The sequence below is a fragment of the Xiphophorus maculatus genome, chromosome 8 (assembly GCF_002775205.1).
Source record: "Xiphophorus maculatus strain JP 163 A chromosome 8, X_maculatus-5.0-male, whole genome shotgun sequence".
NCBI classification, from domain to species: Eukaryota; Metazoa; Chordata; class Actinopteri; order Cyprinodontiformes; family Poeciliidae; genus Xiphophorus; species Xiphophorus maculatus.
In genome coordinates, this window is record NC_036450.1 from 18,515,839 (window position 1) to 18,532,188 (window position 16,350).

Sequence of the window (16,350 nt, forward strand, 5' to 3'; positions counted from 1 at the left end):
TCAACTCTGGTCTGGTTTCAATTATTGTTAAATCTAAGTTTTAGGTCTAAGCTTGTGCTGCTTTCCTTGCACACATTCTTTGAAACACATTTTATTTCTCAGACTGTCATTTATTTTACTTTCACGGTCAGTCAAAGGGGGAAATAAAGCTAAAAATTAGACTAAAATGAATATGAAAGCAGATTGTCACAACCAAGCATTTGAGTCGGAGAATGCTGCAACAGGAATGTAAAAATGTGCCTGAACCAGTCACCAGCTCACCGGTAGCTACTTCTGGAATGAGGGTCTGACAAAAAAAAAAAAAAAAAAAAATCAATAGACAGTAATATCACAAATTCCTGACAGGTGCAAAAACTTCGACAACAATAAAGCATTTCTAATTTTCTCCTGAAGAAATAGAACCCGTGAGGATTTCCAGAGAAGCAGAAAAACCAGTTGAAGAATCAAAAGAAAGAAAGTAAACAGCAGGTAAAGCTTCTGCTTTTAGGTGTGCTATTTTACTGAGAGCCCTGATATTTTTAAGACTTAATTAAAAGAAATGCTTCCAAATATCTATTTTAAAAACTGCGATTTAAAACTAGAGCCCACATGAATTTGGAGTTTAAGTAAAGAGATCTTAAAAAAATGAAATGCTACTAAAAATTTGATGATGGTTTATTTACATTATAAAATGTGACCTCAAATCAGACACAACACTAATGGCCAGGCTAGTGGAAGTTATTTTGACTTTGTGGTTTCACAATTATTTCAAAATTGCCAATGAGTGAATGCTTCGCCTCCTTTCTCTGGGACAACTTAGCTCTCAGGATCCAGCAGATACGTCGTTACTGTGTGTTTTTTGACTGTACAATAACAACAAACTTAAGCAGAAGCTCCTCTGCCCTGGCTTGAAGGTAAAAGAGTTAAAAGTGAGCAGAATTACAATTTAACGGCTTTATATATATATATCCAGTCATTGTTTTCAAGGGAAGTTGTTTTCTTAACAGGTTCCCTGATCACAGTCGTACACTTCCCTCTACAGTAACCATTTTTTTCCATTTGTTAGGTTGCAGTAGGACTCACGGTTCTCTGTCAAATACTCTCTCGACTGCTGAATCTTCCATCACATTCTGACCATGAAGCCAGGAATCACACATTTTCCCTTGGATGAAGAAAGTGTCCTATCTTTTACTTTAAATCAGGGGTGCAAAAAAGTCGATCCTCGAGGGCCGGCATCCAGAATGTTTTAGTTCACTCTCTGGTGGTAGTAACAACCTTTTCAGCATGTCAATGTTCTTCTTAGGCCTTCTAACGAACCATCATTTGATCCAGGTGCGTTAAACCAGGGAGAAAACTAAACCATGCAGGATGCCGGCCCTCGAGGACCGACTTTGGGCATTCCTGCTTTAAATGAAGTGGAGTTATGGAAATCTCCATAATCAGGCACATAAAAATCCCTCAAATGCCATGTATGGTTTTTGTACAGCAGCCATCAGTTTGAACCTTTTTAGGACTATAAGGCTAAAGCCAGGCTAGCTTTTACTCTGAATCTGCAAAAACGTTTACTAGGAAAATTGTCTTCGAAGCTCAACAAAGATTGTCACGAACTCCTCTACACACTCCTGCCATGCCACAGACTCAAGCAACATCCAGTCGAAGGCATTTTTCCCCCAAATCTTCTTAATGCCACAGGAATAATCACAAACACCAATGACTCTGAATTCTGTTTCTTTAATGTTTAGATTTTAGACTGTGTGAACTGTATGTATCATCGTTAATGCAACATCAGTCAATCTGCTGATCTTCAGCCACGGAACATGTGCAATTCATCCTGCCTCACAGTAGGAAGGAACAAGAATATCCTGCAGCTTACAACATTGCTTAAGTTTGTACTTTTTGATTAAAATATTGTTTAAGCGTTTCGTTACTTTTTGACACTTTACAAAGAAATTTGTGTGTGATATTTTTTTAAGTAATCTGTGTGCACATTTTTTAAAGAAAGGTGTCTGTCTTAATGCCTGAAAGTCCATCAGAGCTGTAAAGGTACTGATTAACAAAAGGCTTCACACTTCCTGACATGGTGTCCTCATGAACTTTGAACTAAACAAGTCAGCATGCCAGCTGCAAGGCTTGCCTCCGCCTGTCTACTTGTTGCTGAGCAGTGTAAGTGACTAAAATATTTTCTGTTTCCTGAGCATTTATAAAAGCTGACAATCAAATTATATTTAACCTATCAGTTTTATTTAATACTTTGTTTTGTTTATGGCTGAATAGTTCAACGTGGTCAAGAGCGACCACATTAGAACAATCAGCATAGTGAGAGACTCCAGATGCTTTATAGTTATCGTCTTTTTCTTGCAAATATATGTCTGCACAAGACATTGTGCCAGTATCTTTGTTTGTCTGTTCTCTACTTTCTCTCTTGCCGAGGGCTAACGCTGCTGCTCATCTTGGCACAAAATGTCCAGACTGCAGACTGTGTTACACACGGCAATAACACCACCGAGCAAACAAACACAGAGAAGATATTTAGAGATAATTACAAGCAGACGCACACTTCTTGATATACCCGTTCTATAGCACCGCCTGAGGAAGCAGCTCTGTTGAGAGCTGCCATAGCAGGTGATGTCCTTATTTGGAAGTGACCCAGATCATGTGATCACAAAATGGTGGAAGCTGTGAGCTGTTTATAAGCTGAGCATCTCCATCGAGAGGCTTGGAGCAGGAAAAAGGCAGTGCGTCCATGCTCTGAGACACAGTGGGACAGAGATTCCCAAGCCCCAGCAGCGGTGAGTAGACGGCTTTTATTTAGAGGAGATGAAAAGAGGTGTATGCTTTGTTTTTTGTTTTTTTTCCCCCTCTTCTCAGCCAGCAGAGACAGGAAGCAAGAGTGAGGGAGGGGCTGCTGTCATCAGCACCATGATCCTGTGCTGTGATGTGGAAGTAGATCTGAAGCAGCATCTTCCAAGGAGGATGTCATTTTGTATGATTCAGCAAAATAGACCTGGGTACCAGTGTAGATTTGAATGTAGATGGTGTGTTGGGGTGTGTAGGCATGTGTGTGTGTAGACATCCTGGGGAAGAAGACACACACGCAGTCTTCATTAAGGCAGTTATGTCGACAGTACAGCTTTCACAAGAGCGTTCAGCGTTTTTCTGTTTCAGCTGCTGATGTAATCACATTTCCACCGTTGCCCTGAAAGTCTGTTGAAGAGGAACAAGGATGGTCTTTCATGCGAATGAACATGCGTCACGTGACTCGCTGCGAATTTGCATCCCTCCCCAATCTGTGCTCAGGCAAGCGTGTGGTCTTTCGATTTGAATCAGCACTATAGGCAACACAGAGGGCAGTGAACCTACCCCCATCCCCCAACTCCCGCCCCTTATTCAAAGCACCTTCCCCACCTCCTCCACTATTAATACAAGGATTGTTTATAGTTCAAAGATGACCTTTTCCTCTCAGTTTCATGTACTTCTGTCATGTTCGCCCCTTGCTACTCCTAAATGTGTTCCACCTGTTTTCTGTTCAGTGTGGAAGAATATTTCTTTTGATTCCTTCAATGATGCATGATCTCAGTGGAGAAGCTGAATAAAATAAAACAACCAGCTGCTAATCTTGAACAGAAACATTCAGGAATCTTAAGTATTTCTGCACAAATTATGTAGACAACAGCAAAAGCTGTTGTCTACATAATTTGCTACATATCTGCTAGCATTTTGACTGCTAGAAGATATTCATTATAGCAATTGTACTCGCACATCACCATAGAAAGACTCAGTGTATCAAATATCTGCAGCTATTATAACGGTTTTAATTTCACCTAAAAAATGAAGTGTTGGAAATCATGCTGAAACTTAATGTCTTTGACATTTCTGCAACGGCCAACATTTCTGTATTAGTTTAAATAAACAGGAGACATCTTCAAATATATTTTTCTCCCTAGTTCGCACCTGCAAACTGTGACCTGGCTTTATCTGCTGCTTTTCAGAATAATGCCTTCTTCATCTCTGAGTGACCTTTCAGTCCATGTCGGTACAGGACTGAGTTTAACTGTTCAGTCAGCATCTCCATAAAGCCTTTTTGTTTTGTAGTTGATATACGTTTCTTATTAAAACACATTCATCTTTGGGAAACAGTATGATGGCTAGACATTACCAGGTATATGTAGACATGTGTTTATCTGCAGTCGCATTGGGTACTGCAACAGTATCTTTACAGGTCTGCCTAAAAATATCAAACGGCTGCAGCTGATCCAGAACGCTGCTGCTCGCGTTCTCACTAAAATTAGGAAGATAGAGCACATCACACCAGTTCTAAATTATCTCCACTGGCTCACTGAAGCTCAGAGAATAGACTTTAAAATACTGTTGTTAGTTTAAATCACTGAACAGCTCAGCACCACAATACATTAAAGATCTGCTGTTGTTGTACCAACCTTCTAGACCTCTCAGGTCTTCTGGTTCTGCTCTGCAACCCCAGAATCAGAACCAAACAAGAAGAAGCGGAATTCAGCTTCTATGCACCACAAATCTGGAACAAACTTCTTGAAAACTGTAAAACAGCTGAAACACTGATTTCCTCTAAATCCAGACTTAAAACACACCTTGCTTAGAGTTGCTTCTGAAACATTATAAATGAAGCATTGATAAACATTCTGAGGTGTAATGATGCCACCAGAGAAAATATCATATTTCACTTGTTGACTGTGTTGCTATGACTTTGTATTTTTATGTTTTTATGATGAAGAGCACTTGTTGCTGAAAGGTGCTATACAAATAAAATATGATTGATTGATTGAAATGAAGGTGTTACATTTAAACATCTATAAATTTGACCCAAGGATGAATCACGCTTTTGTTTCTGTTAGCTGTTTTTTTTCTGTAACACTTCACGAGGCAACGGCATGTTTGAGGTGTTGGACTAAAATACATTTATGTATCAGAAGCCTAAAAAGTCATAAAAAATCTAGTGTCATCTGTAATTTCAATATTACAGTAAGGCCCATGTATCTTGTTTGCATCCAAACAACAACAAAAAAAATTGCAGGCCTAAAATCTGATAAAGTTCCATAATAGATAATATGAAACTATTAAAAGTGAGATGTCACACTAGTTTACAATACTTAGTCTTTGTTTAGGGTCAATATAATGACTAATGTCACCTACGTTATATAAAATTACACGATGCTACTTGTATCATGTTTTTGTTGGTGACCTGTTAAATGGTACAGATGTGAATCACTTTCCTTATCCTTTTAAAAGGTCTTGTCCTTGTAGAAAGTGCACTCTCTAAGCCAGATTGGTAATTACAGATGCATTTAAGTTGCTCCTGGAAACTAAAGTGGATCTAATTTGAGTATTGCCATTAAGTAGACTATAATAATTAGTGGTACGGCAATCAATTTACCAGTGATGAAATTAGCCAATTTATCCCTCGGGTTGCTCTAACCAGTGATCATCAGGTCCAGTATCTAAATAATTAGATTTTTTTTTATCCCATTTGCTAAATGCATGAAAATTGAAAACTTATATTTCTTTTTTTCAGCAGATTAACACACTTTCTACTAGGTCTAACCAGATAGAGATTGGCTTGATTAAAATTTTGGATTCAGTGTTGTTATCACTGTCAAGAATCCTGCAGTACATTTATTTTCCCAGTTTGTTCTATTTAATTGGGGAATTGAAACCAAAATTTTATTACATGGGTTTATATCTAATACAGTGCCCGGAAGAAAACTGGTAGGTCAAACACAAACCAGTCTTGACCAAATCTCTGACAATAACTAACTTGTTTAAGGTTAATTAATTCAAATAAGTAGGTAACCAATTGTGAATGCAACGCCGCTGGTAATGCAGTGTCATACTTTGGATTTAAGGAAAAGTTTTGAAGATTCACCGATCAAGTGTTTTAACAGATGATGCCAAATTCTGGGTTTTTTGAGGCCTTACCTGCCAATGCTGCTTTTCTAGCTCTTGTCAAAATTTTCTGAAAAATATGAGTCAATAGGTTTGGTGATTGTAGGCTGTTGTATCCTGTTTAGCTCTGGTTGAAGAGACGGGAGCCAGAGCTTTAAAACATGGTAACTATTAATATAAGCACTTACAATGAGCTAGATCTAAAAAAAAAAAAAAGAAGTCGTCAAAGTACATAGCAAAACATGCAAATAAGTTTATGGATGCAATTATCAGTAAAAAAATAAAAAACATAACAAAAACTCTGGACACTTTAGAGGACTGAACTGATCCAGATCCATTACATAAATTACAAACTATTATAATTCAAGCATATATAATGTCACTCACCCCTTGGCAAGCCTTTAAAGGTAGAGGAATTGTGGTCAAAAGATTACACAGTTAGATTTTTTTCCATCACAAATTTCTGTTTACAGTCTAACTTTTTTTCTTTCAGGTCCCTCTGGGGATGGACCTGACCACACACAGTAAAATGACTTCAGAGGGCGATGACGGCAGACCAGGTGATAGTGAACCAAACATTTTACACATAAAAAAAAAAGGCCTTGGTTGTTCAAAAATAAATAACACTCTGCTTTTTTCATCCTAGTCCCTCCTACATCTCTACCCCTTCAAGGAGGTCCCAGCCAGAGGAAAAAACTTTCTGCCCCTCAGATCAGCTTTTCTCTGGACCACAGTGAAGATGACTTGGGGGAGACTCCAGATGACCTGGACATCGACGTGGATGAACTCGACACTCCAGATGAGGGAGATTACCTCGACTACACAGACCATGAAATGGACTGGGAAGGTGGGTTAGATAAAAAAAACAAGAAACATCAACAACAAAAAAACAGTAGATTAATTTCATTACCCAAGATCATTTCTATAAAGTAAACTATTGCTACTATATAAGGCAATATGAAACTTTTTTATGTTTTAGCCATGCAGTTTATTTTGTACTTTATCTGCAATTCTTTCACTTGAAATGTTCTTTTGAAGTTGATTCATTACTATGGAAAACAAATTATGATTACCAAGTGTTTTTTGTGTTGTGTTCTAATTGCCTGCTTTATTTCTCAGGGTGCTGCTGATCGATTCGCTATTGTCACATGGGCCACATAAATCCCACATACTTGATTCAGTGACCAATAGTACTATTTGCCCTTTTCTCAAACCAGATCCCGGTGCAGCCACCAAAAGTGGGACAGGTGATTCCTACAATACCATTCCAACGTACAGCGCTGAGGAAGAGCGACGTGACGTCAAGCTGTGGAGGACCGTTGTCATCGGGGAGCAGGAGCACCGCATCAACATGAAGGTTATTGAGCCTTACATGAAAGTCATCTCTCATGGAGGTGAGGATGTTTGCTAAATCAATTTCTAACGTCACAAAACTATCAAGAATGGGGAAAAAAGTCCTATATTACACAGTCAGCACACACATTATAAACAAAGTGCGCCCTCTGTTAGTTCAGGGGTTATATTTTATAAATGACCCAGTCTTTACTGGTTTGTAAATTTATTTTTAATGTTGCCTTGGGCGTAGAAATACACACATCGGTGATTCTGCCATTTCATTGATTCAATAAACAAAGATGAATCCAAATGGAAGAAGTGTTGAAAAAAATTAAGCACCCTCCAAAAACCTAGAAGTGTAATAAATACACAAAATTCTCCCATGTCTATTTGATGTATTTTCTTTTTACTATTACTTTGGGGTCCATATATTAAAAGAAAGTATATCAGAAGCCTTGACTAATTAGTAAACAGAGTAAAAGCAAGTTCATTTTCTATATGATTTGCACTTGTATCTATTACGTACATCTGTAGCTAATTGCAGACATTTTCCAGTTGGCTGGTATTTTGGATTACAGAATATAACGTTTCCTAAAGATATTATCTTTGGTCATGTTGTTATGTGCAAACGTTGCTAGGAAACACGCTTTGCTTATTGTTTTATGCAGCATTTGGAAATTCCCCTAAATCTGATCCGACAATCGCACTATGACCAAATCGAGCTGAAATAATCTTTTGTCCTGCAGATGGTGATCCTGCATTTAAACCGTGAAAAAAAAAGAAGCAATATCTACATCCATAAAGCTGTTATGATGAACTGTTTATTGAGGCAGATATGAATACATTCAAAGGCATGCTGCTCGTGAATAATCTGTTTGTCTCTTAGTGTATGTTAGTGACCTAGAGTTGAACTTCCGCCTCCAGCCTGTGCCTCTGTCTTAAACCACAGTGGTCTAAAAAAGCAAGTAATGCCTTTTAATGATGATGTGTCACAAATAAAAGTACTCCTCTCTGTACTGAATAGTGCTGAGACACCGATCCAGCACCAAGTGAGAGCTCTGTTGAATTCATCAAACCTGGATTAACTTGGTTAAATTTTGATTGCTTTGTTAATTCACCGTAAGTTTATTGTAGTTGTTCGTTGTCTTATGGCTAAGGTCCTAGCAGTTTAATTCGTTTTCCCTTCAAGGACCTGTGGTACGGACAAGCAGGAGCTTTCCTTTTTAATGATCTTGAATACCAAAAAGACGAAAGACGCTAATCCAACACTTGATGCCAGATAAAAAAAAAACAAAAACTGGTGCCTCGCAGAGACGACCTTGAGGCCGGGTCAGGCAGATGTGGTAAAGCGATCGTCCCATCCACCAGGCTTGGGAACTGGACGATGACCTGAGTTCCCCTTTCTTGTCCGTTACAAATTTTCCATCAGACTTAAATTGGGTATTTAGAGTTAAAATTGTGCATGAAACCTTAAGCTTACATTTCAGAGAAAGAACAACAGTGATAGTTTGATAGTTAAATATTTAATCTGCTAACAATACTTAGAATGTGCAGTTCTCATCTCCTCTCTAAACGTCCCTATAAGGTATCGATAAGAATTCATGGTTGTTTTGTTTAAACAAAAACAACCAACCAGTTATTTTCATAATTACTTATAAAAAACATAAAAGAGATTAATAAGGAATTATAATTGATTATCTTAGTGACTAGAGCCAATATTATCTTTTAATTATCAGCTATGGTATAAATATTGTCTTTTCTAAGCATATTGCACATAACATTTAATTCAAAGGAGCTAGACTTTCTTATCTTTTTAAGATATGTCATTTAATCATGAAAGCTGCTTTTCAAATGGATGAACAAATGTAGCATAGACATATAAGAAACATCTTGGAGGAGATTAAATATTTGATTTATGAGATTCAAGGTGATTTAGAACTTAAAGTGAAAAACATAACAGACCTTGGGCTGGTGTGAAATGTAACTTTGAAAGTTTTGAAAAATCTTGATAACTGCAGAGAAAAACTGAATATTAGGCGCAAGAAATGATTGGCAGCAGATATAGTGCATCTGAGAGTCATGTCCTACAGAGATTGGAGGAAAAATACATCAACAACTTCAAACAGGACCTGAGAGAGGCTTTATCCGTTGGCTTATCCATCTATGGGAACTTTTTATGTTGGCAACAAAGTGATTTCTCGATAATTTTTAAGTGGCTACACAAACAAAATCCCTACTCCGTTAAAAAGAGTCAGATACAAGAATGGATTGAAGATTTTAAAAGCAAAGAAAAGAAAGTACGACATTCAAAAGGCCTCTCCAAAGGTGACAAAATCACCTAAAATAAATGGGCTTATTTAAAGCAAAATATAAACTACAGAGCTGATCAAGATTTTTGCAAAGTACTCAACTTCTTTGCAGAAATATTCACACCAAAACAAAATAGTGAAGTAGAAGGAAAACCATATATATATATATACATATATACAGTACAGACCAAAAGTTTGGACACGACTGTGTGTCCAAACATTTGGTCTGTACTGTATATATATTTTTCCGAATACTAAAATGTTTAATTCAATTCACCTGGGTCAATTCTTTGTGGAACAATGTTTCTCTCTATTTTACTATTTAGGTGACTAATTAGATTAATTATGAAGTCGTTTCCTTCCAGTTGATTTTATTTCGGTTTATTAGACTGATAATTGCCAGAATGCACATGAACACAAAGTTTTTTCGATTTTCATTAGTACATTTTTCAAAATGACTCATTTTGCAATTTGGTTATCTTTCAACAAGTAGACAAACATCAACCTACTTATACATCTGCATATGTTTATGCAGCATAATCCATTGATAAGACTTAAGCTTGAGAGATATAAAGAAAACTTGTCTTGTGATTCATGAGTTTTTGAGAGCGGCCCACCATTATAAATGCAAATGTGACCTTTAACCAAAGCAGATCGAGCTTTCTCCCGCTCTGCTCGTTGCTGGAGGCTTAAGTGAAACATAGTTGTTCCATGTAAACAGAGATGTCTGTCACTGGAAAGTCAATATCAGAAGGTCTGTCATCTGAAGAAAAGCCCTTCTGTCTGCGTGTCACCAAATCTGCTGATAAATGGGCTGGTGAATAAAGAGGAAATTACAATAATTGTGGAAGCATAGTGAGAGGAAATGGGACAAAGAGCCAGACAAAGGAATCAAAGACTGGCAGATAAATAGAACAGAAAAGCGGAAAATAAGGGAGCAATCAAGTTTTCACCAACAAAGGCGAACTCTCAAGTTGACTCTTATTGCTTTCCTTTTTTGTGTTTTTGCAATTGTTTTTTATCAGGTTACTATAGCAGCGGGGTGAATGCCATCATAGTCTTTGCTGCATGCTTTCTGCCAGACAGTGCCCGAGAAGACTACCATGACATAATGGAGAACCTCTTCCTGTAAGTTTGCAGTGATGACTAACAAAGACATGCCTCTCATTTCACACTGACCTCCTACAATAATTATTGTTTTCTGTACTGTTAACAAAACACTGACTCAACCCTTAAAAGTGCAAACAGTTTACAGATGATAGAGAAATGATCTCAGTGACACAGTAACTTTCTAAACTTGCTTTGTTCTCAGATTAAGATTTAGTTACCATTGCTAAAATGCCAGATCAAATGTCATTATTATTCCCAATTGGTAACACGTTATTTGACGGGGTGTGCATAACACCTGTCAGGAACATGAAGGTGTCTTCCTGAATGTTTATGACTGTTGTCATAAAGTGTCATTTGATAAATAATGACACTTTTAATGCAAAGTTGACTCTTTTAATGGGCTTTTAATGTAACTTTTAATGGAGTTTTGCTTTAAACAAGTTCTAAAATTACTGAATTGTGCACACTTGACACTTTTAAGTGACTTTTAGTTCAATATTACATTGAAAGTGTCATTATTTACTGAATGACACTTTATGGCAACAGTCATAACCATTCATGCAGACTCCTTTATGTTCAATGACAGGTGTTATGTCATGTTTATGTCAGTGTCATGTCAGTCTTATGCACAATCCTTCGAAAAAAGTGTTACCCCAAAATTTAATTTGTGATCTAGTATAAATTTGATCTTTAAAGTAGATCAAATTTCATTATTATTCACAAATATTAAATGTGTGATCCTCAGGTAAGTGAATGGAAACACATAAGCCCACAAGATAAAGATTCAGACTCTACTGCTACATCAAGAGCTGTTTTCCATCCAAGCAGACTGAAAGGCTGCTGGCTCTGGTTCAGCTGGTTCAATGTCTTTGTGGTTTCTCACATTCGACAACAAAACATGTCTAATGCTGGAGGGAAACTTGAGTTTTTGCAGAAACTTCACTCTAAAATCAAATAAACATAGCAAATCATGTTAATGCTAATAAAAACATTAATCACAACTGAATCTTACAGGGTAATCTTGTTTTGTCTCAGTCGGATGAACCTCCTTGCTGTGTAAGTCCTCAAACTACAGCTTCCATCTTCCAGTGTGACCAGAGTTACTATAAGGGATTTTAAGTCACAGTGGGACATTTTCAAATCCGCTATTATCATAATTGTGCGGCGTATCCCAAGCTAATCCTGGCAAAATTGCAGCGTAGGTGAGAAAAGAAAACAACAAAAAACAGTTGGATCATAAATAAAAGGATTCTTTATTTCTATGAATGGAGCACATATTGTGAACAAAGTTCTATATCCCAGATGAAATTTCTAAACAAAACCCAACCAAGATTAAACGTACAATAATACACACATAAATGATAATATAGAGAGTTGACTGTCTTGGAAGATGAACAGTGCAAAGCAAACGCTAAACGCTGTTGTTTCCACACCACACGAGGCTGTGTCAACAGCTTTATTGTTTGCAAAGTAACATCCCTGAATCACAGAGAGAGCGGAAAAAATCGCTCTGACTGAAGTGACAGGAATAAAGTTTGCTTGCTGAGACTTGCTGGGCTTGTGGCGCTGCTGTTGTTCTGGCTGAATTGCGTTTCATGCTTCCACAGTGAAGTTTAGATCCCACAGGCTGTTCTGTGACAGATATTCAGAGAGCTGGCGTGTTTCAAGAGTTTTGGACAGAAATGAGAGAAGGTAAAACGTGGTGTCTGCAGTTTTCCATGCCAGATGGCTTAAAGTCTGATTCCTTACGAGGAGTTGCTGTGGAGAACTGTGTGTTGGTGGGAGATGATCTCAGTAGGGTCACACAACCAAGTCGATCGGCAGGGTTGGACCGTGAGGGTGTCAAGCAGGACTGGCACCAAAGTCCGAGGAGTTACAGAGAAAACTCGCTGACGACATTTTCAACTTTATTTTCAAAGGGAGCCGCAAAGTTCCCCGCTGACTGAGAGAACAGAGGAGGTGGATGCAGAAACGAGGACAGAAAGTGATAGCGCTTCATTATAATTTGAGTGTGGGATTTGATTTCAGAGAAGGAACTTTTACGATTGAGCCTCTGAGATTGATGTTGAAAAGAAAAGATGAAGAAATGGGAAACAGCTCATGAAGCAACACTTGTACCAATTTCTCGTCTCTTCTCACATCAGAGGAGAGAGATTTCAACATCCTGCTGGTTGGGGTTTTCAGTTTTACTGTAACACTTGTCTACTATTTCCTCATATATCTGCAATCAGGTTCAAGACAACAGTTGTTTTCTGGATTTAAAATCTGCCCAAAAGTAATGCACATAAATGACAACACGTCTTTCTGTCAAAAAATAAAAGAGAACAAACTACCTACTTGATCACACTGACTAAATACAGTAGATTAGCTACAAATTTTAGCAATATATACACACACATACTGCAATTAGTCTTCTGTTTCTCTATGAAGTCATGTTTAGCATTTCTAATTTAGCGCTAGAGTCCTTGAGTTTGATGTCGAGTTATGATCACATGCCTCACTTTGATCCTCAAATTTGTTGTGGCCCAAAAATAAGTAAATGAATGTTACGAGAACTTGTCTCACGATCACCATGTAATTGTTTGAATTTACAGCAACAAAATATGTGCGTTTCAGCTATGTGATCAGCACACTGGAGCTGATGGTGGCAGAGGACTATATGATTGTTTATCTGAACGGAGCCACGCCCCACAGAAGAATGCCTGGCCTGGGTTGGCTAAAAAAGTGCTATCAGATGATTGACAGAAGGTGCGTCCAGTTGTCATCCTTCTGAAATCTGAAGGTCACAGTATTAGCATTGCATCACTGTTTAAACTGTAATGTTTGTTCTACATATTTTGAAGAAATTAAGATGGTTATGTGCTCAGTATAACGTGATGTACTGATGTGTGTTTAGGCTCAGGAAGAATTTGAAATCCTTCATTATCGTTCATCCGTCATGGTTCATCAGGACTGTTCTGGCCATCACCAAACCCTTCATCAGGTAAATGTTTGACTCACTTGGAGTCTGGTTCATTGTGTGTTTTATCTCAGCGTAAAACATTTTAGCAACTATTTTCGGAGGACAACTTTGTGTCTATAGAATTATTTGCTAAAATAAATGCGAGCTTTTTTGATATTATTTGAATGTGCTCATAAAAGTTATAAGACTTACATCTCTGAAGAGTTGCATGTTTTCTTAATTTTTATTTTAAATAAACAAAATACTCCAGTGTTATGTCACAGCTCATTTATGACAGTGCTTTCTTGTTTAAAAAAGTATTTTATTTCAGAAATGTTTGTTTACTTCTCACTCTGAAAAACAATGGAAAGGCTAGATGTGATTTATTTATGTTTTATACTTTTCATGATTTTGTTTTCCCCAGAGTGAAAAACAAAATCATATATACTTTATGTGATTTTTATCCTTTAACACTGATATTAATATAAAAGGTTTTAGGAAATACCGGTTGCATGAGCTGTTATAAATTTAGTTTGCTCTAAAACAAATTCTGATTCATCAAACCGAAAGCAGTGATGAACTTCTTTACTTCAAGCCAGTCGATATCTAGTCAGAACAGCGAGACAGAAATAATGTCCAAATTCCAAATGAGATAATGACAAAATAAATTTTCTCACTTTTAACAATAAACAATGAGATGTTATTATGACAACAATGTAAAAGATAGTTTAAACAGGTTAATATTTAATAAACATATTTTTTAGTTATATTTTTGGTGTGAATTATGTAACTTAAATGACATCACGGGTCTAATGTTGTGAAGGCTTTGTGCTATATGGCACATACTGCATAAAATTATTCATAGTATGAAACATACATTTTTAATGTGTCATTCCTTATGCACTTCAGTAAATGTGCACATTATTTCTCCTGCTACAGCGCCAAGTTCAGCAGCAAGATCAAGTATGTGAGCAGTTTGGATGAACTGCGGGAACTAATCCCAATGGACAGCATCCAGATCCCAGAGTGCATCATTAAGTGAGTCCTTCTTAGCCCCTGAGTGTAACACCAGTCTTATCCACTGCAAACCTGATTTGTGCTAATGGCTTCGTATTCATCTTGTTATTTGAACTTCCACCTCTAGACTCGACAAGGAACTGAAGGAAGCGGCAGAAAACTCCAAGTAAGTAAGCGTTTTGCATTTCATAACCCTCCTTCGTGGAGGCGGTGGCCCCCAGTCTCGGTTTTCCCCCTTGGCTGGAGTGTTCATTTATCAGATTGGACGCTTCTCCTGGACGAGGACCAGTTTTTATTTGGCTGCGTTTCCAATTACACCGGAAAGACAGAAAAAAATAGCTGCTAAAGACGCTAAACGCTTTGCTTTTATCTAATTTATCATTACAGTAAAATAAACGAGCCAGTCTTTATTGTGCGTAGATCTATAACTCTGATAACTGTATAACCAAAAGATGCAGACATCACAAACTAATCACTTGCTGCCTAATTGTGTAACGAATCATAAATTGCACAGGCCTTCAAATTCCCTGCATGGAAGCATATTACAACAGTAAATCGTTCTCTAACGACATCTCCATTTGTTTCTTCTGTCAAGAATAAACAGTTTCCTGCAGGGAACCGAGCTGACAGCAGCCAGCAGACCAGAGTAAGTCCTCAAAGATGTTCACATATAGAAGACAAATGGCCGCACGTCTGCTGTCTGTCACACACACATAAACACGCCCGTCCTAAATGGTCTACTTTGTTGTTGTTTTTTTGTTTTATCTTCACAGCAGACAAGACCAGGCCGGTGCCAGCAGCTCGTAAACCAGAGCATCCTGAATTGATGGGACGCCTCAAAAGTAACTGCAATGAACGGGTCAAGCTTGAAAAGTGCTGCTTGCGTGCGTGTGTCGGTGTTTTTCTTTCAGACACTGGAGTTCAACTTAAACACAACCTGCTGTAGTTCCTGGTAAAACTCTGATCAATTTTAACCGTAGCATCTGCTGCACTGTACACCTTGCAGCTTAGATAAACTCGTAGTCAAGTGTGCGATGCTTGCAAGCGTCAGCAGAGTAGCATTGATGTTAACTTCGTGGTCAAAATGGAAATGTGATCACACACAACAGATGGCACATCTCAAGAATTCAAATTTAGAGACTGCGTTTTATTTATGTGCATGAAAAGCAGAAAAGCAATAATACCACGCCTTTTGTGGTTACCCGGTACTTTGGAAATGAGAGGCTACTTTTTGTGTCAGCTGTTTTACACGAAAATTGACCAGAAGACGCCAGAAAAAAGAAAAACCTTGTGCCATAGTTTATGACCGACTTGCAGTCGAGTCACTTAATCTTGTATCTTGTCCTGAAAGTGCGGAATAAACATATATATAGATATTTAAACTTTATAGTGTCAATCTAAGAGCCAAGCAGGGGTAAGTTCAATATAAAATCAATCAGTCACATTGTATTGTGGACACAAATGTGTGCGGGCGTGTATGTGTGTATGTTTTGGGTGAAACAAATCCTCCCTTCAGCACTTGCTGGATCCTCAGACAAAACCTCAAATGACCTTAACAATGGGATATCAGTGAAGCACAACGTCTCATCAGTGTGTGTCCATATATGCATGTGTTTATTTGTACATCAGTGCATGGTCCCCACATCACGAAGCTGATGATCCGAACTCATGTGTCTTAATGATTGTGCAAAAAATGAAGAAATGCTGTCTATTGATTCAATAAAAGTGATTTATAGCCTGCAG

The 16,350-nt window shown here is 37.7% G+C and overlaps 1 protein-coding gene across 3 annotated transcripts; it reads left to right on the forward strand.

Moving 5' to 3' along the window:
- The first annotated feature begins 2,061 nt into the window (after positions 1-2,061).
- Positions 2,062-16,349, forward strand: LOC102231052 (protein prune homolog 2-like). Of its 3 annotated transcripts, none has more exons than XM_023338279.1 (11): positions 2,062-2,142; positions 6,389-6,455; positions 6,542-6,742; positions 7,113-7,289; positions 10,565-10,667; positions 13,266-13,397; positions 13,546-13,632; positions 14,530-14,628; positions 14,735-14,773; positions 15,203-15,253; positions 15,381-16,349. In XM_023338279.1, exons 1-11 carry the CDS (start codon positions 2,068-2,070, stop codon positions 15,412-15,414), a joined length of 1,065 nt encoding a protein of 354 aa, XP_023194047.1. In that variant the 5' UTR covers positions 2,062-2,067; the 3' UTR covers positions 15,415-16,349. The 3 variants fall into 3 exon arrangements, with proteins under 3 accessions (XP_023194047.1, XP_023194048.1, XP_005798709.1); XM_023338280.1 differs by having other exon boundaries at positions 15,384-16,349; XM_005798652.2 differs by lacking the exon at positions 2,062-2,142 and adding an exon at positions 2,178-2,768.
- The last annotated feature ends 1 nt before the right edge of the window (position 16,350 follows it).